Consider the following 25,341-nt stretch of genomic DNA (forward strand, 5'->3'; position numbering starts at 1 on the left):
GTCTTTGGACAAGTCTGGCTCTCTTGGCCAAAAAAAATAGAGATGAACATTGCGCTCTAGAGTCGGACATGACTGGACAAGGAAATCTTTTCCTTTTTACTTAACACTTTGCTGCCCACTACTAAGATTGTCTTTTGAAATTGGCCATATAATCCTAAAATTAAATTAGAATTGGATGCATGGTGCTTTTTTACATGTGCATGTATTAAGTTAGCCCATATAAACTTCTTATTTGATTAGCTAGCTAGCTATGTTTTATTTTTAAATCATCAGCAAGGAGAATTGTAATTTTTTTTCATTGTAGACATGTTGGTATAATTTGAATGCATCCATATTTAAATATAATAATTTCCATTTTTGTATGTACTGTAAGGAGAATTAGGTACATACAAATTAATTTCTTTCCCCCTTCATCTAACAGAGGAAAATCTTTAAAAAAAATTCTTGTCCCATTACTGAAACATACTTACATCTTTCTTTTGTATTCACTGGACCCTGAATATACTTATTTAGAATTATTATTTTAATTTCTGTTTCTGTTAAGAATTTTGCTCCTGAAACTTTTTTTCCTGTACAAATCAGACATTCTAATTATGATTCTCCAATAGGTATTTTCTTGTCTCCTATCCTTAGAGAGGGACACAAAGTTCTTTTTTGTGTTAGGATGCTGAACTAATTGAGCTACGTTGAGTACTGCGATTTAGTTAAATGTTGTAATGGAACTTTTGTGATATTGTTTTAAAATATTAAGCTTAGTAAAGAATATGGAGAAGAATTTTTCAGTGAATTGCTGAAAAGTATTTTTTTTTCAGATACTCTATGCTAATTATCTTTTTCATTCAATGCAATGTGGTGAACTCATTAAATAGAGCTAAAATTGGTAGTTTTGATAATTTTGATGATGTACTGATACGTTTTATCTGTATATTATATTAAATATTTCTGGTATGATTAGTTAAAATTGTAGCAGTTTCCATATTTGTGAGTTTTCAACATAAATTAGAGACAAAGGACTGGAAGAATAGCCAGTTTAAAAAAAACACATAAGCTTTATTTCCACTGATAGTTTTAAAAATGGGTTTCATTTGTTTTTGAGAGAAAAGGTGCTGACATAAAAAATTGTTTTGTTTTGCAGATTGACTCCTAAAAAGCTAACGTGACCATGGGAGATATGAAGACTCCAGACTTTGATGATCTGCTTGCAGCCTTTGATATACCAGATATGGTTGACCCAAAAGCGGCTATTGAATCTGGCCACGAGGATCACGACAGCCATATAAAGCAGAATGTCCACCCGGAGGATGATTCCCACGCACCATCCTCATCTGACGTCGGTGTAAGTGTCATTGTGAAAAATGTGCGGACAATTGATTCCTCTGAAGGAGCGGAGAAAGACAACCACCATTCCACAGGCAACGGGTTACACAACGGTTTCTTGACGGTATCAGCTCTAGAAAGTTATAATAAAGAGGAAGGCAAATCTCTCAAAGATGAGGGCTCAGTCTCAGAAAATACACTGAAAGAGTCTGCCTTTAACCAATTTAGTCCTATCTCAAGTGCTGAAGAGTTCGACGATGATGAAAAAATCGAGGTGGACGACCCTCCGGATAAAGAGGACATGCGTGGGAACTTCAGAACAAACGTATTAACAAGATCTGTCTCCCAGCAGGACTATGAGAAGTTAAAAGTACTCGGAGGAGAAAACTTGATGAAACACGGAGTTGCAGGTCCAGGTAATTCTGAGAAACCCAAGGTGTCTAAAAGAGACTCGGAAACAAACCCATCACCTTTAGGTCACTATGAACCCTTTAAAGCTAGGAAGATAGACGACAAGCTGCTTAAAGAAAACTCGGAGAAACTCCTTGAAAACAGAGCGGTCGATGGGAAAATAAATCCGGAAAAAGGAGAAGCAACCCTTACCAGTCTTTCCCAGGCTAAAGCAAAATCCTCAGCAAAACTCTCTTCCTGTATTGCTGCAATTGCAGCTCTAAGTGCTAAGAAAGCAGCCACGGACACTGGCAAAGATCCACAATCCAATTCAAGGGGATCCTCTCCCTTGCAGAAAGATACCAGCGAAAGCCCCCGCGCCATGGACAAATCCCCCGAGTCTCAGAGTCTCATTGACTGTGCAAAAAAGCCCCCTGTCAAACAACCTGACAGCCCCAGGAGTATATCAAGTGAAAACAGCAGCAAAGGCTCCCCGCCATCGCCTGCAGGCTCGACGCCAGCCATCCCCAAAGTGCGCATCAAAACCATCAAGACGTCCTCGGGGGAGATCAAGAGAACGGTCACCCGTGTCTTGCCTGAAGTGGATTTGTTGGACAGCGGTAGGAAACCAGAGCAAGCAGCTTCCATGGTGGCTTCTGTGACATCGTTGCTGTCTTCCCCGACTTCTGCCGCAGTTCTTTCTTCTCCCCCCAGGGCACCTCTCCAATCGACAGTGGTCACCAACGCGGTGGCTTCCGCAGAGCTCACTCCCAAACAAGTCACCATTAAGCCTGTGGCCACTGCTTTTCTCCCCGTATCGGCTGTCAAGACAGCAGGATCACAGGTGATCAATCTGAAACTCGCAAACAACACCACGGTGAAAGCCACCGTCATATCCGCTGCTTCGGTGCAAAGCGCCAGCAGTGCCATCATCAAAGCCGCCAATGCTATACAGCAGCAAACAGTTGTGGTGCCCGCCTCGAGCCTTGCCAGTGCGAAACTTGTGCCAAAGACGGTCCACCTTGCCAACCTTAATCTACTGCCTCAAAGTGCTCAGACCACCTCCGAACTCCGCCAAGTGCTCACGAAACCTCAGCAACAGATCAAGCAGGCAATAATCTCTGCAGCAGCTTCTCAGCCTTCGAAAAAAGTGTCTCGGGTTCAGGTGGTGTCCTCTCTACAGAGCTCTGTCGTTGAAGCTTTCAACAAGGTGCTCAGCAGTGTTAACCCCGTCCCAGTCTATATCCCAAATCTCAGCCCTCCTATAAACGCGGGCATCGCTTTACCCACACGTGGTTACAAATGCTTGGAATGCGGTGACTCCTTTGCCCTTGAAAAAAGCCTGGCTCAACACTACGACAGGAGGAGCGTGCGGATCGAAGTCACCTGTAACCATTGCACAAAAAACCTGGTTTTCTATAACAAATGCAGCCTTCTTTCTCATGCACGGAGTCACAAAGAGAAAGGGGTGGTGATGCAGTGTTCTCATCTGATTTTGAAGCCAGTTCCTGCCGATCAGATGATAGCTTCTCCCACCAGCAATAGTTCTGTTACGGCGTCCATTCTTCAGAATCCCACCGGAGTGGGCACCCACACCATAACGAAGATACAGTCCAGCATAACAGGGACAGTCATATCGGCTCCTTCAAGTACTCCTGTTCCACCAGCCATGCCTCTAGATGAAGACTCTTCAAAGTTGTGCAGGCATAGTCTGAAGTGTTTGGAATGTAATGAAGTTTTCCAAGATGAAACATCTTTAGCCACCCACTTCCAGCAGGCTGCAGACTCAAGTGGACAAGTACAGTATCTTATGTTTACATTCCAGTATTTTTGCCGTGGGCAAAAAAAACCTTTGGATGGGGGGGCTTTTTCCTAGCTTTCTTATAAGCGTTAACTATCTTTATAGCAAAGCAGTGGAAGGATGATTTTAAATTGGGAGGAATTGTTTGCAAAGTAGTTACTGCTTTGAAAGAACAAAAGTGGCTTGGAATTCCTACTTAGCCCTTTATTCGTTTAGAATATAAGGATATAGTTACCGCTTTAGATCTATACTGAAAAGTCAGAACTGAGTTATAATAGCCCAGAAACAAAAGGCAAAGTCAACTATAAAACAATAAAACAGTGTTTCTTAACCGTAGCCACTTTAAGAATTGAGAATATTCAGCTCCTAGAAATCTGAGAGTTGAAGTCCACACATCTTAAAGTGACCAAGTTGGGAAGCACTGCAGTAAAGCATTTCTGCAGGATTAGTGCAGAATCTCCTAATGAAAGTTATAAACAAAGCACATAAACTGACTCATTTTCCTTGTCTCTGTGAGTTTTGTTAGGATCTGGAAATGGTGTGAATTAGAAAAAAGATGCTAATGTTCTCTCCATGCCCTTTTCTGCATTTCTGCAGATTGTTCTTGTTGCTCTAAGCAAGTTTTTTTTTTTTTTTTAAAGGATGACAGTGGTGGGAATAAGCATTATGTAAATTACAGGTCAGGCCCCATTATATGACTAGTAAATTCACATATAACATTCTCCAGGATGATAATCTTAGATTATTAGATAAAAAATATGGTTTGGTCTAGTGGTTAAGGCATCAAGCTAGAAAATGGAAAGCAGTGAATTTTTGTCTCTCCTTAGGCATGAAAGTCGGCATGGTTACTTTGGGCCAATCACCAGGAGACTGTGAGTTCTAGTCCCACCTTAGGCATGAAAACCAGTTCAGTGGCTTTGAGCCAGTCACTCTCCCTCAGCCCAACCTACCTCACTGGGTTGTGGTTACTGAGAAATAGGAGGAAGAAGGAGTATTAGATATGTCACCACCTTGTGTTATTTATAAAAATAACAAAGGGAATATATAAATAAAAATAAAAGTGCAGAAAGCAACAATTCCTATAAATCCTAAAACACACAATAGAAAGGCACTATTTGAGAAATAGCTGTGTTAGAGGTTTTGTTGGCATCATTCCTGAATATGCCATGCTGGGCATTTTAAACATGGATAAATATGAGGGAACGAAAAGCAAAGTGACAGCAAAAGACAGTTCATCCTTTGCTGAGATTTAAAGGGTTTTTACATGTGACATTTGGTTTTGACAATCAAGAATTACTTAACACATTTTCTGTTTTTATAAGTACTTGAATTAATGTTGGCAAATTTTGCTATATACTCAATTTGCATAATGCAACCTTATTTATGGGAACTTCCTAATTCATCAATCAACTGATGTAACCATGCCCTTTTTTAAAAATCCCAGTTAAGCTTTTTCTACAAAATTTCCTTACTTTGGCCTTTAGTTTTCTCAGCAATATTTTTGCATGAAGTCCATGTAACAATATGTCTGCTGTGATATATAGGCTTGTCACTTTTTTGGGGGGGGGGGGGGTGAAGTTGGCAATTAATAGTTACTGTTTCCTTTTACATGGCAGATTTTGTGCTTGGCTCAACATCTTCTATACTAAATGGGTTTTAATGGGATAGATGGAATAACTATATCCTCTACCAACATGGATTTTGCATTAAGGATTTACAGTGGTGGCAACAATACAAACGAAACATCCCAAACGCTTAATATATGTTCTTCCAAATAATTGACATTTTCCACTTACTGACAACAAAAGAAGAGATAAGCCTATCTATCTATTTGTACTTCATTTCTTTAAACCTTCTCTGGCAGTTGACTGTCCAAGTAAAAAATGTGGCACAAGTTTTGAAAAGAGAAAATACTTTGAACGGTTGGATGGTATATGCAGAGGGGGGGGTGAAACTATCCAAGGCCTCTTGTATGCCTCAAAGGCATTTATGTTTCTTCCTGGTGAAGAAAAAGAATAAACATAGGTTCTCATTCTGCTTAGTTTTTAATTCAGCTTGTGACAAGTGTGGAAGGATGAGAACAATTCCATTTAAAACAAACGTTCCTGCAATTTTTCACTAGCATCCCTTGATTTCATATTTATTTATTTAAAACATTTATACAGGTAGTCCTTGACTTACGACCTCAGTTGAGCCCAAAATTTCTGTTGCTAAGCAAGACATTTGTTAGGTGAATTTTTCTCCCATTTTACAACCTTTCTTGCCATGCTTATTAAGTGAATGGCTGCAGTTGTTAAGTTAGTAACATGTTTTGTTTACTGAATCTAGTTTTCCTATTGAATTTGCTTACCAGAAGATCTCAAATGCTGATCACCTATGACCCCAGGACATGGCAATCGTCATAAATATGAATCAGTTGCCAAGTGTCTGAATTTTGATCACATGGCCATGTGGATGCTGCAATGGTCATAATTGTGAAAAACAATATTAGTCACTCTTTTCAGTGCTGTTGTAATTTCGAACGATCACTAAATGATCTGTTGTAAATTAAGGACTACCTGCATAGCGACTCATCTATCAATCAACTCTGAGCAGCTCCCAATTAATATGTATCAGGGGTCTCCAGCCTTGGCAACTTTAAGACTTGTGGACTTCAACTCTCAGAGTTCCTCAACCAGCCAACTTGTCAGCAAAGCTGGCTGGCTGAGGAACTCTGGGAGTTGAAGTCCACAAATCTTAAAGTTGCCAAGGTTGGAGACCCCTGATATATAACATAAATAAAATTTATATAAACATCATAGGGCAGCTTGGCATTGGGGAAAAGCATTTATAAACTAATTAAAAGCTAAATATTTAGGGTAAGGAGGATTATTTTCTGGAATGCATTCTGGTACATCACTAGTGATTATACTCATGGCCAACAAAGCCTTGCCTATAATATTTTGCTTACATTTTTCCTTCTAGTAGATGGTAATAGTAGTAGTAGTAATAATAATTATGATCAGAATTTCTGTCACTATGCAATGCAGTCATAAAGCCCAACTTCTCGTGACCATGCTGCTTAGTGACAGAAATTCCAGCACTTCCAATTGCTGTTGGTAAGCAAATCCCATGAGTCATTAAGTGAGGATGTCATGTCGTCACTATTGGTAATCTCCTGCCGACTTCCCCATTGACTTTGCTTGTAGGAAGCTATCAAAGGACATCGCAATCATGTGGTTGGGGGTGGGGATTGCCATGATCAACATAGTTATGAGGACTACTTGTAAGTAACTACTCATTCAGTGCCATAGTACGTTCAAATGGTCCCTGAACAAGTGGTCATTATGTGAGGACCACCTGTATTTTTCTCTTTTTACACTTGTATAACTTGAGCTGGAGCTTCATTTATAGCAGGGGTGTCAAACTCGATTTCATTGAGGGCTACATCAGGGTTGTGTTTGATCTCGGGAGGCTGGGGTGGGTGTGACCAGGATGGGCATAGCCAGCTCAATGTCACTCATGTCGGGGGCGCCTATGGTGGCATGAGCGCTCTGCCAGCAAAAACGGGCTCCTGAGCTCCATTTTCGGCTGTGACGGCTTCCTGCAATCCTCTGCCAGTGAAAATGGAGCTTGGGAGGGCCACAGGTGCGGCCCTCTCTAGCTCCCTTTTCGCTGGCAGAGGCACTGTGGGCCGGTCCTTTGCTGCTTCCAGGGCAGCCCCATGGGCCAGATTTAAACACCCACGGGCCATATGTGGCCCGTGGGCCTTGGGTTTCATACCGCTGATCTACAGACATATAGTTGCTTTATCAGCCAGCCATCTTCTGCAAGGGATGAATTCCTGAATAAATGTGATCCTCCAGAAAGCTAAAAGAAAGCAAACAGACATGCTGATAGCCTGCTTAGATGATTCATCAACTGTGTTGGGCTGATTGATGTGCAACTATGAAGAGAAATTGAAAAAAAGGGCCTCATAATGTATGAAAAGAGGGCGTTTAGATCAGGGGTCCCCAACCTTTCGGACCTCAGGGACCACTAAATTCATAATTTTAAATACCACGGACCACTAATATGATCTGCCTAATGACTGACTGGGTGGGTGTGGCTAGGTGGTCATGTGACTGGGTGGGCGTGGCCAACTTGATGTCACTTACATCGAGGGATGCCTCGCCGGCCTCTACTCACTCCTCTCCTGCCAGCCACTCCTCACCTCTCCACCCAGGCTCCTTAGGCCCCCAGTAGGAAGCAGTTGTTGGAGCTAAGCAGCCACCACGAGAAAGAGTTGGCAAAATAGCTGGCTCAGTTCAAATTGGATCTGACCGAGAAGGAGGCTCAGCAGAAGCACCTCACTGAGGACTAGGAGCATAGGCTTTCCAAGCAAAGGGAAGACCTGCAGGAGTGCAAGGCCAGGTACCAGCACCTGGAGGCTCAGTGAGCTGAGATGGTTAGCCAGTTCCAGGCCATGATGCAGTCCCACTGGAAGAAGGCCCTCCAGCTCTTTGCCACCAGCGGCACTTCCCTCCAGCCTTCGCCCAAAGCCCCACACCAGGAGGCTGAAGCAGACCCCGAGTTGGAATTTCTGCCCCCCTCCGACCCACACAAAAAGACCCCAAAGGGGGAGACTCCAAGCAGCAACACAAACGTTCATTGCACGTATCTGTCCCAGGGACCATAGTTTGAGGACCCCTGATTTAGTGCAGTATTAAAAAATGCAAATAATTTTCCTGTGGACCACCAAAATTTTCTCGCAGACCACCAGTGGTCCATGGACCACCAGTTGGGGACTGCTGGTTTAGATCAATTCTACATGGGACTCTTCACTAGAAGGCTTTTTACAACCCTCACTCTCAAATGAAGTTATGGAAACTCATTTAGAATTTTAAAGCTTTTAAAGGAGAGATTTAGAAGTTATGATACAATACTATTTCATTTCCGAGCATTAATGCTTATAATAACTGGCCCCATGCTATTCAGGATTTTAACAATTATCTTAAAGACTACTTTGGGTTGTACGAAGCTCTTGAATTTCATTATTGACATTGACAAGAGTCATTTTAGTGGTGGTGCCAGAATTGTAAACTTCTGTTTCTGGACAGCTCTGAAATGCTGCTGATCACACATGAAAGCTGCAAGGTCATTTATGGGCAACCCAGCTTGCATTCTTCATTTTCTTAATATTATACTTTATGATTAAAAATAAGTTTCTAAGACAAATTCAGATTAAAAGAAGATTAATTTTAAACGTGGGATACAAATATCTTCAGTAAATAATCAGATCCTTGTTTGCGTTTCTCTGCCTTAAAAGAGGCAGAACAGTAACATACTAGAGAATATAACAATATAATACTTAATCCCTCAAAGGATTACATGTTTCCGATAATTCAGAGGAGACTGATATAACTATAACTCCTGATAATTAAATAAGTCTCATTAGCATGGCTGTGTTTTAGTTAGTGGAATAGATTGTATGATTAATTTTGTTAATGCACATGGACCTGGTATGCTGGCTAGTTAGGATGCTGCTAAATGAGAAATCCATATTTCACAAAATTCTCATTAGTTACAATTAGAATATTCAGTTCATTCTGTTTATTCCCTAAATCAAGATCCCCATTTGGTCATCCTGACTAGGAACTCGGAAGGCCGAAATCCATCCTCTGTAAATTATCAGATTGCAAAAGGCTGGGATATAATCCTTTTTTTTTTTTTTTGGATTGTTAGGATTGTTAAATCTGCATAGCTTATTGAATTTTTTTATGGAGTAATTTATAAGCAGAGATAAGTGTTGCAATAAACAATCGTTGCTCCCGATGTCATTGAAGATTTTTTTTAGTACTTTTGATTTCTTTTTGTATCAGTAGATGATGTGGAATTATATTACCATACTCATAATAGTGGATTTATTTACCAAATTGGCCCATTTCATTCCTTGCAAAGGTCTCCCAATGGCCCAAAAAATAACTCAATTTTTTTTAATGTCTTTAGATATAGAGGATTAGTCAATCATGTCATAACTAACCAGTAGTCAATTTACTTCCAAATTTTGGAAGACCCTCTTGCAATTGTTAAATATTAAAATTCATTTTTTCATCTGCCCATCTTCTGGCTTTCAACAGAGAAACTAAAAAGATGAACCAGCTCCAAATATAGGAGCAATATTTAAAATGCTACGTTTCTTACCAGCAAGACAACTGAATTGCTTACAACAATGCTGCACACTCTATTGGTGCGTCTTCGTTCCAGGCAACACATGAATTCTACCTATTTGTTTTATCAACATCCAGACAAGAAAGTGCTGCCCGTCACCCCACAGATTTCTTCTGTGAGAAGCAAGAAGTCCAAAGCCTCTCTAAAGAACAGGTCAAACTGGCAAAGATACGTATAAAAAAGGCAGCAGTTGCACATAGACATAAGAAGACTAGAAGTACAGAAGGAGATTTAATATGCCTTTCTTCAAAATGTTTAAATTCTGTGAGACCTTCCAAGAAATTAGACTCAGAATGTATCGGTCCCTTTCCAGTAACTAAAGAAAGTAACCCAGATCAGGATACAAAACACGAAGAGGTGGAGATCAGCAGATTCCCACAGGAGGGACAGCTGTCATCTCAATTCGGGCAGATGCTTTACAGGACACCTGGTGTGCTTGTGGGGAGTTGCCAGAGAAGACAGAAGTGCTACAGCTATGTTATGTTCTCACAACCCACAACCTATTTCTCCTGGGGATTTGGGAGAGGAGGATGTGTCTACAGGTGAAAGTAATGTAAACATGCATATCGCCTTCGGGAATGAGAGAAAGAGATATTGCCTAGGGCAGGGGTCTCCAACCTTGGCACCTTTAAGACTGGTGGACTTCAACTCCCAGAGTTCCTCAGCAAAGCAAAGCTGGCTGAGGAACTCTGGGAATTGAAGTCCACAAGTCTTAAAGGTGCCAAGGTTGGAGACCCCTGCCCTAGGGAACAATCAGACAAGAGAGATAGGAGCTCCCAGTGGCATAACAATCTGAGAATTTTTTTTTTAGGAAGAACCAGCCCTAATGGATAAACGACCTGTTCCCAAATTATGTCAAAAATGGAGGTCTTCATGCAGTGAACTCAGTATATCAAATCAAAGATGGCCTCCTTCCCTGTGTAGCATATATTTGTAACCATTTCCACTGTTCCTGCGATCCTACGGTGCTGTTCCAGAGTGATCGGGTAGTATGGATTGAAGGTTTTGGCCCTTCAAGGTTCCTGGCTCTGCTGCTGTTCCTTGGTCTTGCTGTCCTCTTCTGAGCTAAGAGGCAGTGATGGGTGCAAGGAGTTTGTGTGTGAGAGAGATGGATGACATCAACTATCCTCTTCTGGATTGCTGTGTGAAGAGTGGCTTCTCTTGCACAGTACATTTCATGCAGTCAACCACTACCCGAGTCAGAGCTACTTATTACTGATTCTGGTAGCATTTAGCCGGAGGTGGGCTTCAAAAATTTTAGCAAGGGGTTCTGTGCCCAGTTGCTGGGTGGGCGTGGCCTAGTCATCCTCCTGCACCATGGCAAGGGGGCGTTTTTGCCCTCCCCGGGCTCTGAAGGCTTTCCTTGAGCCTCCGGGAGGGTGAAAACGACCTCCCCAGGCTCTGGAGGCCCATTTCCGGCCTTCCTGAACTTCCGGTAGGCCCGTTTTTCACCCTCCCCCAGCTGCCACATGCAACCTGCATTTACCTGCATCCAAAACAGGCCGCATGGGGACTCCTAGGAGAGGTGGGGTGGGAGGGTTTCAGCCAGGAGTAGGATTTGGGGGTTCTCCAAACTGCACACAATCTTAGCTAGAGGTTTTCCCGAACCCCCAGCAGCCCACCCCTGCATTTAGCCACATGGGTTGGATCAACGTTTTGATGAATATGTCTCTGCTCAGTCCAGAAGGCACCTAGTATCTCCTAAGACCTTCCCTGAGAAGAAAGCTGGCAAACTCCATGCTAACATTAGCTCCCGCCCCATTGCCTAAGCAGGGACAGTGACACCAGGTTTGGTGTTACAACAGACAGTTTTGTGGCTGCCAGGACTTTGCCAGTGAGTTGTGTAATGAAACTTTTTAAAACTACTCTCCATCTTAGAGTGATTTAGTTGGGATTTTAAAACCATTGGGTTATGGCTTGGACAACATGACTGACCCCAATTAAACCCAGGGCATCTTTGGATTAAAATTAACTTTCCTGGCCACGGCTCTCTGGGTTGTGATGTTCATATGTTATTTAGTCCACGTTAGCTCAATGAAAATTTTTGTTTGCCAACCTAGCCATTAAGCAACTATACTGGGGATATTGACTTGAGCGCCTATCTCTCATAAAGACAGCCTGGGTAATATTCACTCTCCTTTTTGTAGCTAGACCTTCCTAAATAAAACTATCAAGTCTGGAGAGTTGATTGGTTAAGAAGGATAGGAGATAACAATCCTTTCTTCTCCCCGGAAAATTTTTGTTGTGTGTCTTCAGAAAGAAGACAAAATCTGCAAGATGATGTGGATCTTCGTGATGCAACCGTCACCCCTTTTTGTGTGCATTGACGTTGAATGCATGTTAAAAGTAGGTAGGGCTAGCATTGTGATATTCCATCCATCATCTTGCCCATTTTATTCCCTTCCTTCCTTCCCTCCTCTGCAGAAATACCTGCATCAAGTGTTTCGTCCAGCTGGAAAAGTTTTACAAACTCTTTTTGGTTTTGGTTAAAAAAAAGTTCAAGGCAGAAACTACCAAATGCCTTTTCACTATTAATAAAAGTTGTCTTAGAAGCCAACTAGCTAGGTAGCTAAGGCATGTTAACAGTTCTGGTCTAAGATGAAAAATAAATGGGAAATTAGGGGAATGTCGATGACGTCCACCCTAACTGCATCATAATTTCTGAACCCTCTAAAACTGAGTCATGATGGCAAATCCAAACAGAAAGAACCGCATTGAAATACAGACACCCATAATCTGTAAACTAACATTGCTGTTCTGGGTACTTTTTATTATTGCCCAGAGACCTCCATCTGTTAGTCATTTTATACTCTCCTTCTGGACGAGATTGGCCCATCTGGTCCTATGCAGTGCAACCCAGCAATGGACTCTCTGTACTAGATCAACACCATCCTTTCTTTTATAGATGACATGGAATCATGTCATTAATGTTTGTTTTGGGGGAAAAATCTAACAGACATATCTGTAAGTTGGTTTGGTACATCAGTTGGGAACTGTTATAAAAAAATGACCCAGAAACATTTTAAATTTATTGGTTCGATAAACCAATAGATAAACCGGAAACTCAGGGCGGCTTACAATGCGTTAAGCAATAGCCTTCATACTTTTGTATATACCTGCTTAGTAGGGCTTTTGACACCCCCCCCCAATGGTGTTCTTTTTTATACAAAGTCAACTTATTGCCCCCACAAACCGGGTCCTCATTTTACCTACCTCGAAAGGATGGAAGGCTGAATCAACCTTGAGCCTGGTGAGATTTGAATTTGTAGTAACTACAGGCAGCTGGTGTTACTTAACAGCACTTTAGTCTGCTGCGCCACCAAGGCTGATCCCCCCCTCATTGTTCTACTTACCTTCCCAAGCCTCCTTTTGGCACATACTGCATATGCGTGTGCGCACTTAGTGCACAGTGCGCATGCAGTGCCTGTTTGGCATGTACTGCACATGCGCACGCTTGGTGCACAGGGCGCAGGTGCGGCCAGCAAACCGGTTCAGATTTCACTACTGTTGGGGACCCCTGGTTTAGATTATCAGATTCCCCTTTTTTTAGAGATAGGGTGTAAAAAAGCACAAGTAAAAGAGTTCTGAAAAGAGTAAGTGATTGAAGGGAATAAGGGGGTCTAAAAATATAATGGAGGTTTCAGTTTTCCAATGTATCATTAATTATCAATGAATAGTTGAATATATTATTCATTTTAAAAGTTTAAGAAACTTTCGGAGATGGTTAAGCTTTGAGCTGAAAATAAATACAAAGAACTATGGCCAGTATAGTATAAATCACAGATTGAAATAAGCTATAATAAATGGAATTGATATTGAGAGTCTATTCTCATTTAAATATCTCATGAAATTAAAATACTACAGACTGTGTATACAGAGAACTCCACATTTTGGATGAGGTACAAATCCACATATTAAGTTACATTCTAGAAATGGTTTCTATTTTGAATTGAATTCTAGGTCAGCTTTATTTTTAAGGTGCGAAGTTATTCTAGCCCTTCACTCTTACTCCTACAACTTTGTTAACCATTCTTCCAAAGAGGAAATCAAACAATTTTTCCAGTCTAAAGCATACTGGAAGTATAGTAATTCAGTATACTTTGATGGGATGTATGGTTTAGTGAAGTTCAATTTAAAAGAGGACAAGTCGAAATGGGAATTCAGGTTTCAGCATTAGTTTGATTGTAGCCTAGATCATTTTTCAGAATAGTTCAGCTTTACAATATCGCTGCCAATTATGGCAAATGATTCAAAAGGTTCTAAACTGATTTTTTTTTAAAAAAATGTTGTACATTATTATAAATCCATAGAGGAATTTACTTTTTCCGTAAGAAGTCTATTTTCTTTTTTTTCTAAACCAAGCTGGATGTCATCCAACAAAAAACAAAAAACCATTTTTTTTTTAAATTTGATTTATATGCCGCCCTTCTCTGGAGACTCAGGGCGGCTTACAATGCGTTAAGCAATAGCCTTCATTCTTTTGTATATTTATACAAAGTCAGCTTATTGCCCCCACAAACTGGGTCCTCAATTTACCTACCTTAGAAAGGATGGAAGGCTGAGTCAACCTTGAGCCTTGGCGAGATTCGAACCTGCAGTAATTGCAGGCAGCTGGTCTTAATAACCAGCTTAATAACAGGGTGCCTTAGACCACTGTACTACCAAGGCTCTTAATTTGTCCTAACACTACCTTCATTGTAAGGTTAGAGTACTGTAACAGTATATTGCAAGTCTGAAAGGCCTTTCCCACTCCCTGCCTTTACTTTCCAGAAAAGATAGTCCTTTCTGAAGCCAATTACTGTCTATTTGCTTAACAAAGATTATTGTGAATTGAAATAGTAAAATGAACACAAAATGAAAAATGAACACTTAAAATGAACACGCATGTTGAAAGTATCTGATGCTGTCTCTGTTACTATTTCTTATATGGGCTGATAGAAGAAATGTCTAATACAGTGTTTCTCAACCTTGGAAGCTTGAAGATGGGTGGACTTCAACTCCCAGAATCCCCCAGCCAGCAGCGCTGGCTGGGGGATTCTGGGAGTTGAAGTCCACCCATCTTCAAGCTTCCAAGGTTGAGGAACACTGGTCTAATATGTCTTGTCTGGCAGGGGTCTCCAAATTTGGCAACTTTAAGACTTGCGGACTTCAACTCCCAGGATTCTTCAGCCAGCCATGCGTGAGTTGAAGTCCACCAGTACAGGTAGTCCTCAACTTACGACAACACTAGAGCCCAAAATTTGTGTTGTTAAGTGAGAAATTTGTTAAGTAAGCTTTGCCCCATTTTACTACTTTCCTTGCCACCGTTGTTATATGCATCATTGCAGTTGTTAAATCAGTAATATCGTTGAAAAGTGAATCTGGCTTTCCCATCGACTTTGCTGATCAGAAGGTCGCGAAATATGATCACGTGACCCCGGGACGCTGCAACCGTCATAAATAGGAACTAGTTGCCAATCATCTGAATTTTTATCACATGACCATGGGGATGCTGCAACGGTTGTAAGTGTGAAAAATGGTCATAAGTCACTTTTTTTCAGTGCTGTTGTAACTTCAAACAGTCATTAAATGAACTGTTGTAAGTTAAGGACTACCTGTATTAAAGTTGCCAAGTTTGGAAACCCCTAGGCTGGAGCTCCTCCTCCCCATCTCCCAAGGTTATCCTCACAGCCCTTTACACAATATGATCCTGCTGCTAAAAAAAGCAAACACAGCATTACTAGGAAACAGAAATTTTAAAACTTGAGGAATAGCCATTATACTCTGTTCTGCTTTGGTAAACACCAGACTTTGAGAAGATTTCAGACAAACTTGGAATAGCTTTGGGATCTGAGGATGATCAGGAGACCAGAAACTAAATCCTGTGAAGAGAGATTCAAGGAACCGTGTAGTCTTGATATCAAGAAAAGATAACTATCGCGGGAAATGATAGGACTGTTCAAATGTCTGAAAGAAGGTTGCTCAGAAGAAATTCAAGAAAGGTTTTCTGTAGTTCCACAGTGGGGGATGCAAAATAATGGATTTACCTTAGAAGAAGGCAAACTCTCCTTGAACGTTAGAAAAAAAAAATCTTGACAGTAAGAGCAATTCAGCAGTGGAACCCAACCCTCAAAGTGGTAGATACCACTTTATTGGTTGCAATCAAAGGGAAGCAATATAAACAGAAGAAGAGAGATCTGTTCCTAGGAATTTACCATCTAATTTCATCTTAATGGAAGAGAGAAAAGAATGTAGAAAAGGAAAGGGTAAGAAGTGAAGGCAAGTGAATACACACTTGTATCTTACTGATTGTAATGTACAAATTGTTCTTAATCTGGATGTTTGAAAGGACAAAGAGTCAGTCAGTTGCAAGCTAGTGGTAGCTAATGGCCATTTTATTGTTCTTATTTCGAATGCTGGTATTTCATAATGTGATTTTCTTTCAAAGGTTTGTGGCAGGTCGTAACCGACTCTGTACTGTGGAGTATTTGTGCCTATGTCCAATGGCTGATTGTCGCAATTTTTTCAATTCTGTAGAAGACCTGCAGTATCTGCCAGATGTTGCTTCCAAATTTGTGCAGTTTTGCATCACATCAGAGGATACATCAGCATAAATCTCCATATACATGTCCTGAATGTGGGGCCATTTGCAGATCAGTCCACTTCCAAACTCATGTCACAAAGAATTGCCTGCATTATACAAGAAGAGTTGGATTCCGGTTAGTATGATGACGATGATTTAAAACTATTCAAATATATACAAAAATCACACTCCGTTGGGATCGGAAAGGAAATATTCCTCTCCTTTGTCACATCTTGATCCTCTCTCTCTTGCTGATTAAGGGGGGTAGGAGCATCATGTGGAATTTTTCTCATCCTAAAATATTTTTTTAACTTCCATATCAAACTAACTGCTGTCTCACAGAGGATCAGGTTGCACAGGTAGTCCTCGACTTACAACAGTTCATTTAGTGACTGTTCAAAGTTACAACAGCACTGAAAAAAAGGGACTTACGGCCGTTTTTCAGAGTTACGATCTTTGCAGCATCCCCATGATCACATGATTAAAATTTGGACGCTTGGCAACTTGGTTCATATTTATGACCGTTGCAGGATCATGGGATCACCTTTTGAGGCCTTCTGATAAGCAAAGTCAATGAGAAGCCAGATTCACTTAACAACCAGGTTAGTAACGTATCAACTGCAGTGATTCACTTAACAACGGTGGCAAGAAACATTGTCAAATGGGGCAAAACTCACTTAACAAATGTCTCATTTAACAACAGAAATTTTGGGCTCAATTGTGGTTGTAAGTCGAGGATTATCTGTATTTATAACTTTCGTTTTTGCTTGTTAAATAGTGATTTGGGGGGGAGGGGAGATGTCTACTCAAGTCAGTTTCTTGGAACAGCCCCAGGGGCTGCTTTTTTGATCACAGCCTTGGACTCTTCCTCCTGCTCTTCCTCTATGCCCTCTACACTTACACAATTATACAGCATTTTACACACTGCTTAAGATTTAAGGTGATGATTGTAAATGATGGTAAAGCATCACAATTCTCCAACTGAGCTAAAGTATCATAAGTCACTGCCCAGATGCTCTGTGGAAAATTTTGGTGTTCAATTCCAACTTCCACGCAATAAAAATAGGGCCGTCTGCATCTCAGAAGGCAAATAATTCCAGTAGGTAAAGCAATATTTCTCAAACACAACTTTAAGAGGGGTGGGCATGCTGGCTGGAATTGAAGTCCACATATCTTAAAAGTTGCCAAATTTGAAAACACTGATGTAGGAGGAACCGCTGGTTTTCACTACCTTACTTTACACAGGATGGAATAAATGTTCAGCAGCTTTCCATGTGTAATATGGACTGATCTTGCCAAGAAAGGGAAATATGAAAGCTAGTTTGTTTTTGCTTGATCATCACGTAAAATATGGTGACGCTTCCATTGTCTCATACTGCATCCTGAGTACAGGGAATACAAGTTTTGCATAGTTTGAATCTAAACCAATTGTAACATCTATCCCATTGCAATTTTTTCTTTCTTTCTTTCTTTCTTTCTTTCTTTCTTTCTTTCTTTCTTTCTTTCTTTCTTTCTATCTATCTATCTATCTATCTATCTATCTATCTATCTATCTATCTATCTGGCTTTTGAGCACATGCGCTAAAATAAGCCCCCCCCCCTGAAAATAAGCTCTCCCCAAAAATATTTAAACACATGTGCAGCCATCCCCGCCATTTCCTCTGGCTCTAGGATTAGGGAGACAGAGCTGGAAATCAGATAAAACGGCAAGAGGAGCCCCATCTTGCTCCATGCGCCCCAAAATAATAAACCCCGAAAATAAGGCCAAGTGCTTATTTCGAGGTTCAAAAAAATATAAGAGAAGATTTTCTGGAAAACATAGATAGATGATTGATAGATAGATAGATAAATAGATAGATAGATAGATAGATAGATAGATAGATAGATAGATAGATAGATAGATAGATAGATAGATACAGATACAGATACAGATACAGATACAGATACAGATACAGATACAGATACAGATACAGATACAGATACAGATATATTTGCTGATACTTTATTTTGCCAAACTCTAAATTAAAAAAGAAATCTAAGCCATAGTTTAATATCATGTGGGAATAGCTCAGAATTTCGAAAAGAAGTTTCCTGATATGAAAGGAAAGATGTACTATCTTATTTTTTTTCCCTCCCCCTTTTAAATTCTACTATATTTATTTTCAATATTGTATTTATTAAGTTGTAATCATTTTTATTAGCTGTGCCCTGCTGTCAGATATAAAGCCAAATAGCAATATTTAAAACCAACAGAGCACATGTCCTAGGAGGCCTGAGATATGTGACTTTTTCCTTACTGCTATGGATTCTCTCATCAAACCTCTCATCACGCGTGTCCTCGGTCACCCAGCTGTGTCTTTACACCCTCACAAGGAATGTTAGGGAACTTCTCCCAGGTCATACAGCTGCCAAAGAGCAGATGCCTTGGCTGTCTCTTCTTTTGTACTGCTGGAAAGGCAATTGCAGATCTTTTAAAAATTAGTATTCATTGTGAATTAGTTTCACTTCCAGGATGTCTCTGTACTCAGAACTGTGTTTCATGGTGGCCTATTATTTTAGGAAGGTAAAAACTCTGGCCATATTCATCTCTGGAGATTTTCAAATCATCCAAGTCATGGTTGTCGCAAAAGTGTTTTTTTTCCAAGAAGCGACTGGACTTTCTTTCTTTTTTTCCTTGATGTTTCGCTTCTCATCCAAAAAGCTTCTTCAATTGTGAAGAAGTGAAGAAGCTTTTTTTTTTTTTTTAATTTGATTTATATGCCGCCCTTCTCCGGAGACTGAGGGCGGCTTACAATGCATTAAGCAATAGCCTTCATACTTTTGTATATTTATACAAAGTCAGCTTATTGCCCCCACAAACTGGGCCCTCATTTAACCTACCTTAGAAAGGATGGAAGGCTGAGTCAACCTTGAGCCTGGTAAGGTTCGAACCTGCAGTAATTGCAGGCAGCTGCGTTAATGACAGGGTGCTCTAAACCACTGTACTACCAAAGCTTCTTGGATGAGAAGCGAAATGTCTTCAAGGAAAAACAAAGAAAGCCCAGTTGCCTCTTGAAAAAAAGCACCTTTGGGTTTTGCCCTACTCCATCACTCGTTGCTTTCCATTCAACTACAATAAGAATCTTTTCCAGTCTTTATTGAGGAATTCATGCTTGCTTTTCTGTTTCTGTTTAATGTGCCCAGTTAGAAATCTAGGTAGACGAATTTTGCAATATCGTTTATAACCTCTGTCCTGGCCAGTACATCCAGCAAGGCTCTCTTATTTTTCTTACAGCTGTGTCCATTGCAACGTGGTATATTCTGACGTGGCTGCACTCAAGTCCCATATTCAAGGTTCTCATTGTGAAGTCTTCTACAAGTGTCCTATTTGCCCAATGGCATTCAAATCAGCACCCAGCACCCATTCCCATGCCTATACCCAACATCCTGGAATCAAAATAGGAGAGCCCAAGTAAGTATCCTTCTTGTCAAATTCCAGAAATTATTGAAGCTCAGATGAGACAGTGTGCTTATTCTCTTAAGAAGTACATCCTGTATAAAATGGTCCCCACCCCCAAGCCATTTGAGAAGCAGGAAAAGGCAAAAGCACTTAATATAGATAGACCTCGATTTATAACCATAATTGAACCTGAAATTTCTCGTGCTTAAGTGAGCCAGTTGTCAAGTCAGTTTTGCTCCATTTGATGACCTTTCTTGCCACAGTTGTTAAGTGAATCACCGCAGTTGATAAGTTAGCAGCATGGTGGTTAAGTGAATCTGTTTCCCCCATTGACTTTGCTTGTCAGAAGGTCGCAAAAGGAGATCACATGACCTTGGGACAAAGCAACGGTCATAAATATGAGTCAGTTGCCAAGCAACTGTCTGAATTTTAATCACATGATCATGGGGCTGCTGCAAAAGGTCCTAAGTGTGAAAAATGGTGGCAAGGCACTTTTTTCAGTGCTGTTGTAACTTAGAATGGTTTATTTATTTATTTATTTATTTATTTATTTATTTATTTATTTATTTATTTATTTATTTATTTATTTATTAAATTTATATACCGCCCTATTCCTAAGGGACTCAGGGCGGTGAACAGCGAACGATAAAAATACATGTAATACAAACGTTAATAATAAAAAACCAATTAAAATATACTAAACATTCTGGTCCTAGATAATTCAAGACATCCCAGTTTAAAATAAAATCAAAAAGCAATACAAAGGGAAAGTTAGGCCAGGCCGGCCTGCTGAAACAGGAATGTTTTGAGGGCACGGCGGAAAGTGCGCAGATCCGGAATCTTCTGTATCTCTGGGGGGAGCTCGTTCCAGATGGTGGGTGCCCTCACAGAGAAGGCTCTCCCCCTGGGGGTCGCCAGTCGACATTGTTTGGCTGACGGCACCCTGAGAAGCCCCTCTCTATGGGCGCGTACTGGGCGGTGAGAGGCTATTGGTGGCAGAAGGCGGTCTCGTAAGTACCCCGGTCCTAAGCCATGGAGCGCTCTAAAGGTGGTAACTAAGACCTTGAAGCGCACCCGGAAGACCACAGGGAGCCAGTGCAGCTCGCGCAGGAGGGGAGCCACATGGGAGCGCCATGCTGCTCCCATAACTACCCGCGCGGCCGCATTCTGGACCAGCTAGAGCCTCCGGGTGCTCTTCAAGGGGAGCCCCATGTAGAGAGCATTACAGTAGTCCAGGCGTGAAGTGACGAGGGCATGAGTGACCGTTTTTAACGAGTCCCGATCCAGAAAGGGACGCAACTGGCGAATCAGGCGAACCTGATAAAAAGACCTCCCAGCCACAGCCGTCAAGTGTTCTTCTAAAGACAGCCGTGAGTCCAAGAGGACGCCTAAGTTGCGAACCCTCTCCGTGGGGGGCAAAGACTCATCCCCAATAGTCAGTGATGGCACCAATTGACTATATCGGGATGTTGGAAACCACAGCCACTCGGTCTTGGATGGGTTGAGCCTGAGTCTGTTCCTCCCCATCCAGATCCGTACAGCCTCCAGGCACTGGGACATCACTTTAAGGGCATCATTGGGGTGGTCCGGGGTGGAGATGTATAGCTGAGTATCATCAGCATACTGATGATACTTCACCCCAAAACCACAGATGATCTCACCCAGCGGCTTCACATAAATGTTGAACAGAAGGGGTGAGAGAACCGACCCCTGTGGCACCTCACATACAAGGGGCCTCGGGGTCGACCTCTGCCCCCCTGTCAACACAGACTGCGACCGATCAGATAGAAAGGAGGAGAACCACCGCAACACGGTGCCTCCCACCCCTAACTCTTCCAACCGGTGCAGCATGATACCATGGTCGATGGTATCAAAAGCTGCTGAGAGGTCTAATAGGACCAGGATAGAGGAACAACCCCTGTCCCGGGCCCTCCAGAGATCATCTACCAATGCGACCAATGCCGTTTCTGTGCTGTATCCAGGCCTGAAGCCCGACTGGAACGGATCTAGATAAGCCGATTCATCCAAGTACTGAGGAAGCTGTCGTGCTACCACACTCTCAACAACCTTCGCAACGAAGCGAAGGTTGGAGACTGGACGGTAATTAGCCAACACTGCTGGGTCCAGGGAAGGCTTCTTGAGGAGAGGCCTCACCACCGTCTCCTTCAAGGCGGCAGGGAAGACACCCTCTCTCAAGGAAGCATTTATAATCCCCTGGAGCCAGCCTCGTGTAACCTCCCGAGAGGCCAGCACCAGCCAGGAGGGACACGGGTCCAATAAACATGTGGCTGCGCTTTGTCTGCCCAGTATCTTGTCCACGTTTTCCGGAGTCACAGAATCAAACTCTTCCCAGATAATATTCTCAAGACTTGCCTCCATCCTCCCTCCCGAATCTACCCAGTCAGAGTCCAAATTTTCCCGAATCTGAGCGATTTTGTCATACAGATATTGTACAAAGTCCTCGGCTCTACCCTCCAAGGGGTCCTCCCGCGCTTCCTGGTGGAGCAGGGAGCGGGTCACCCTAAACAGGGCGGCCGGGCGATTATCTGATGACGCAATAAGAGCGGAAAAATAGTTACACTTTGCCGCTTTTATTGCCACCAGGTAGGTCTTAATATGAGACCTTACCAGTGTTCGGTCAGATTCAGAACAGCTGGCCCTCCAACTGCTCTCCAGGCGTCTTTTCCGGCGTTTCATCTCCCTCAGCTCCTCGGTGAACCAGGGAGCCAGGTGAGATCGACGCCGGGTCAGAGGCCGCAAAGGCACGACCCGGTCCAAAGCTCCAGCAGCCGCCCTATCCCAGACAGCCACTAGGTCTTCAGTCGAGCCGTGTGCCAGAGCCTCAGGAAATGGCCCAAGCTCCCTCTGGAACCTATCCGGGTCCATCAGGCGCCTGGGGCGGAACCACCTCATCGGTTCCGCCTCCCTGCGGCGGGGTGTGGTGGTTCGAAGGTCAAAGCGAAGGAAGGAGTGATCTGACCATGACAAGGGCTCGATCGCTATATCCCCTATCTCGAGACCACTCAGCCACTGACCAGAGACAAAAACCAGGTCCAGCGTGTTTCCCCCCATGTGAGTAGGGCCATGAACTAATTGGGTTAGGTCCATGGCCGTCATGGAAGCCATGAACTCCTGAGCCACCTCAGATGCCTCACCGACGGATGGCAGGTTGAAGTCCCCCATGACCATAAGTCTAGGGGTATCAATCACCACCGTGGCTATAACGAGTAGTTCAGGCAAGGCCGCTGCCACGTGGCAGGGAGCCAGGTATGTAACCAGCAGGCCCATCTGCACCCCATGACCCCACTTCACAAGGAGGGACTCACATCCGGCCGTCTGAGGAACAGTGGCCTCCCTCGGACTAAGACCCTCTTTAATGATAACTGCCACCCCCCCCGCCCCTTCCCTGTGACCTTGGCTGATGAAATGCCCGGAAACCGGGTGGGCACATCTCTATGAGAGGGACTCCCCCCTCCTGGCCCAACCAGGTCTCCGTAATACCCACCAGGTCCGCTCCCCCCTCCTGAACAAGATCACAAATGAGGGGGGCTTTATTTACCACGGACCTGGCATTGCATAGCATCAGCCGAAGGCCCAGGGCCTGAGGGTCTGTGCCACCTGGGGAACGAGAAGAGCATTGGGTGCCGGAGCGTGCCACCGCTTGAAGACAGCGAGCGCGCACTCCCGCAACTTGATGTGGCCCCCTACTCCCGCCATATCTGCCCCTCCCACCTACAGTACTGATGTAATGTCTATCAACAGCACAAGCTCTAACCCTCTCCTTGGCCCCAGATTCTGCATCTCCTCCGCCGTGCTCTTCAGATGGACTAGACCCTGTCCCTCGCGGGTTAATCCCTGAACCCATACAACCCACCCCCCTCCCGGGAGGCTCCCCAGCCTCATTATTTACATTGGAAACCACCCTCCTCCCAGATCCCCTTAAAATAGAATTTGAAAAACTATCTAAAAAACCCCAAAGCTTCCGGTTCTTAGCATACCAAGTGAAATGAACTTAGTAAATGTTACTACGTTGAGGAAAATCTGTAATTCATACTGCTAGAGCTGAAGGGAGCAGGCTGTGCCTTTTAGACTAGTGTTTCTCAACCTTGGTAGCTTGAAGATGAGTGGACTTCAACTCCCAGAATCCCCCAGCCAGCGCTGCTGGCTGGGGGATTCTGGGAGTTGAAATCCACTCATCTTCAAGCTTCCAAGGTTGAGAAACATTGTTTTAGACAATGCAATTGTAACATAAGATGTATAAGATATTTTGAGTTGAAAATAAGCTCCTCTTGCAAGGTTGGAGCAATCCACCTCTAGCTAAAAAAAATTGAATTTGAATTCTGAATTGGAAGATTTTTTTCCCCCCTCCATTTTAGATTCTACAAATGGGAAAGTTGAAAATTATTTTGGATGGAAAAAAAACCAATTTTGGGGAGTTGCACTAAATATTCTTCGATTCTGGTTCAGGGCAATGCATAGGTAAAGGTAAAGGTTCCCCTCGCACATATGTGCTATTGTTCCCGACTCTAGGGGGTGGTTTTCATCTCCGTTTCAAAGCCGAAGAGCCAGCGCTGTCCAAAGAAGTCTCCATGGTCATGTGGCCGACATGACTAAACGCCAAAGGCGCACAGAATGCTGTTACCTTCCCACCAAAAGTGGTCCCTATTTTTCTACTTGCATTTTTTACTTGTTTTCGAACTGCTAGATTGGCAGAAGCTGGGACAAGTAACGGGAGCTCTCCCCGTTATGTGGCACTAGGGATTCGAACCGCTGAACTGCCGACCTTTCAATCAACAAGCTCAGGGTCTCCATTTTATTTTATTTTATTTTATTATTTTATTTTGAGAGAATTTCTGTTAAATCAGAATTGTTACTTCCTTTTCAGTTGGGTATGGATGCCCTTTTAAAATTGACATTTGGCTCTGACATTTTGGGTTATGTTTTCATCATAATGCAGGAGTTAACTTCCAGTGAACTATTTTATATCCTGCTGAATCAGTTAAGGGAGTGTTTACCCTTGTTCCCCACTCCCCATCCCTGGCTTAGCTATTAGCTGCAGTTGTAATTGGAGAGTAGGTAGAAAGACGGAAATTCTGTTATGGCCAAATCACTGGACCGAAGAGAAAGATAATCCTGAATTACACAGGTGGCAACTACCAAACCAAAGAACAGGAAATGGCTGTGCCTGGAAGACAAATGACATTCTTTAGAGCAGGAATTTCGAACTTTAAGACTTCCCAAAGGTGTTTTTTCAGGAGGCAACTGGACTTCCTTGTTTTTTTTTTTTTTGAAGACATTTCGCTTCTCATCTAAGAAGCTTCTTCAGCTCTGACAGGATAGTGGGGAATGGAACCTTAAAGACTTGTGGACTTCAACTCCCAGAATTCCCCAGCCAGCCATTTTTATACACATAGAAAACACACAGCTCACAGTGGGAGCTATCATCTTGATTGCTTTTGCTACTACTACTGTCTCACGGATGCCCCTAGACATCAGTTCCTGTTCAAAGGAAGTGAATTAAATGCTAACAAAGACATTTAAAAACTAGTAATAGTGTGGACCCAAAAGCCCCTGAACCTGAGTGTGATAAAGGAAGCCCATATTTCTGTAGGCCAAAGAAGTGATAGCCTTTATGATATCAAA

The 25,341-nt window shown here is 42.5% G+C and overlaps 1 protein-coding gene across 14 annotated transcripts in view; it reads left to right on the forward strand.

Moving 5' to 3' along the window:
• Positions 1–25,341, forward strand: part of ZNF532 (zinc finger protein 532) — a 72,614-nt gene that overhangs the window by 30,988 nt on the left and 16,285 nt on the right. For all 14 annotated transcript variants that reach the window (XM_034442447.2, XM_087885614.1, XM_034442452.2 and 11 more), the window contains 3 exons: positions 1,136–3,505; positions 16,214–16,395; positions 19,534–19,710. In XM_034442447.2, the coding sequence (XP_034298338.2) occupies positions 1,163–3,505; positions 16,214–16,395; positions 19,534–19,710 (2,702 nt within the window). In that variant the 5' untranslated portion in view covers positions 1,136–1,162. The remainder of the gene's footprint in view (positions 1–1,135; positions 3,506–16,213; positions 16,396–19,533; positions 19,711–25,341) is intronic.

Source organism: Pantherophis guttatus, chromosome 2, assembly GCF_059756535.1.
Source record: "Pantherophis guttatus breed Tessera chromosome 2, ASM5975653v1, whole genome shotgun sequence".
Taxonomy (NCBI): domain Eukaryota; kingdom Metazoa; phylum Chordata; class Lepidosauria; order Squamata; family Colubridae; genus Pantherophis; species Pantherophis guttatus.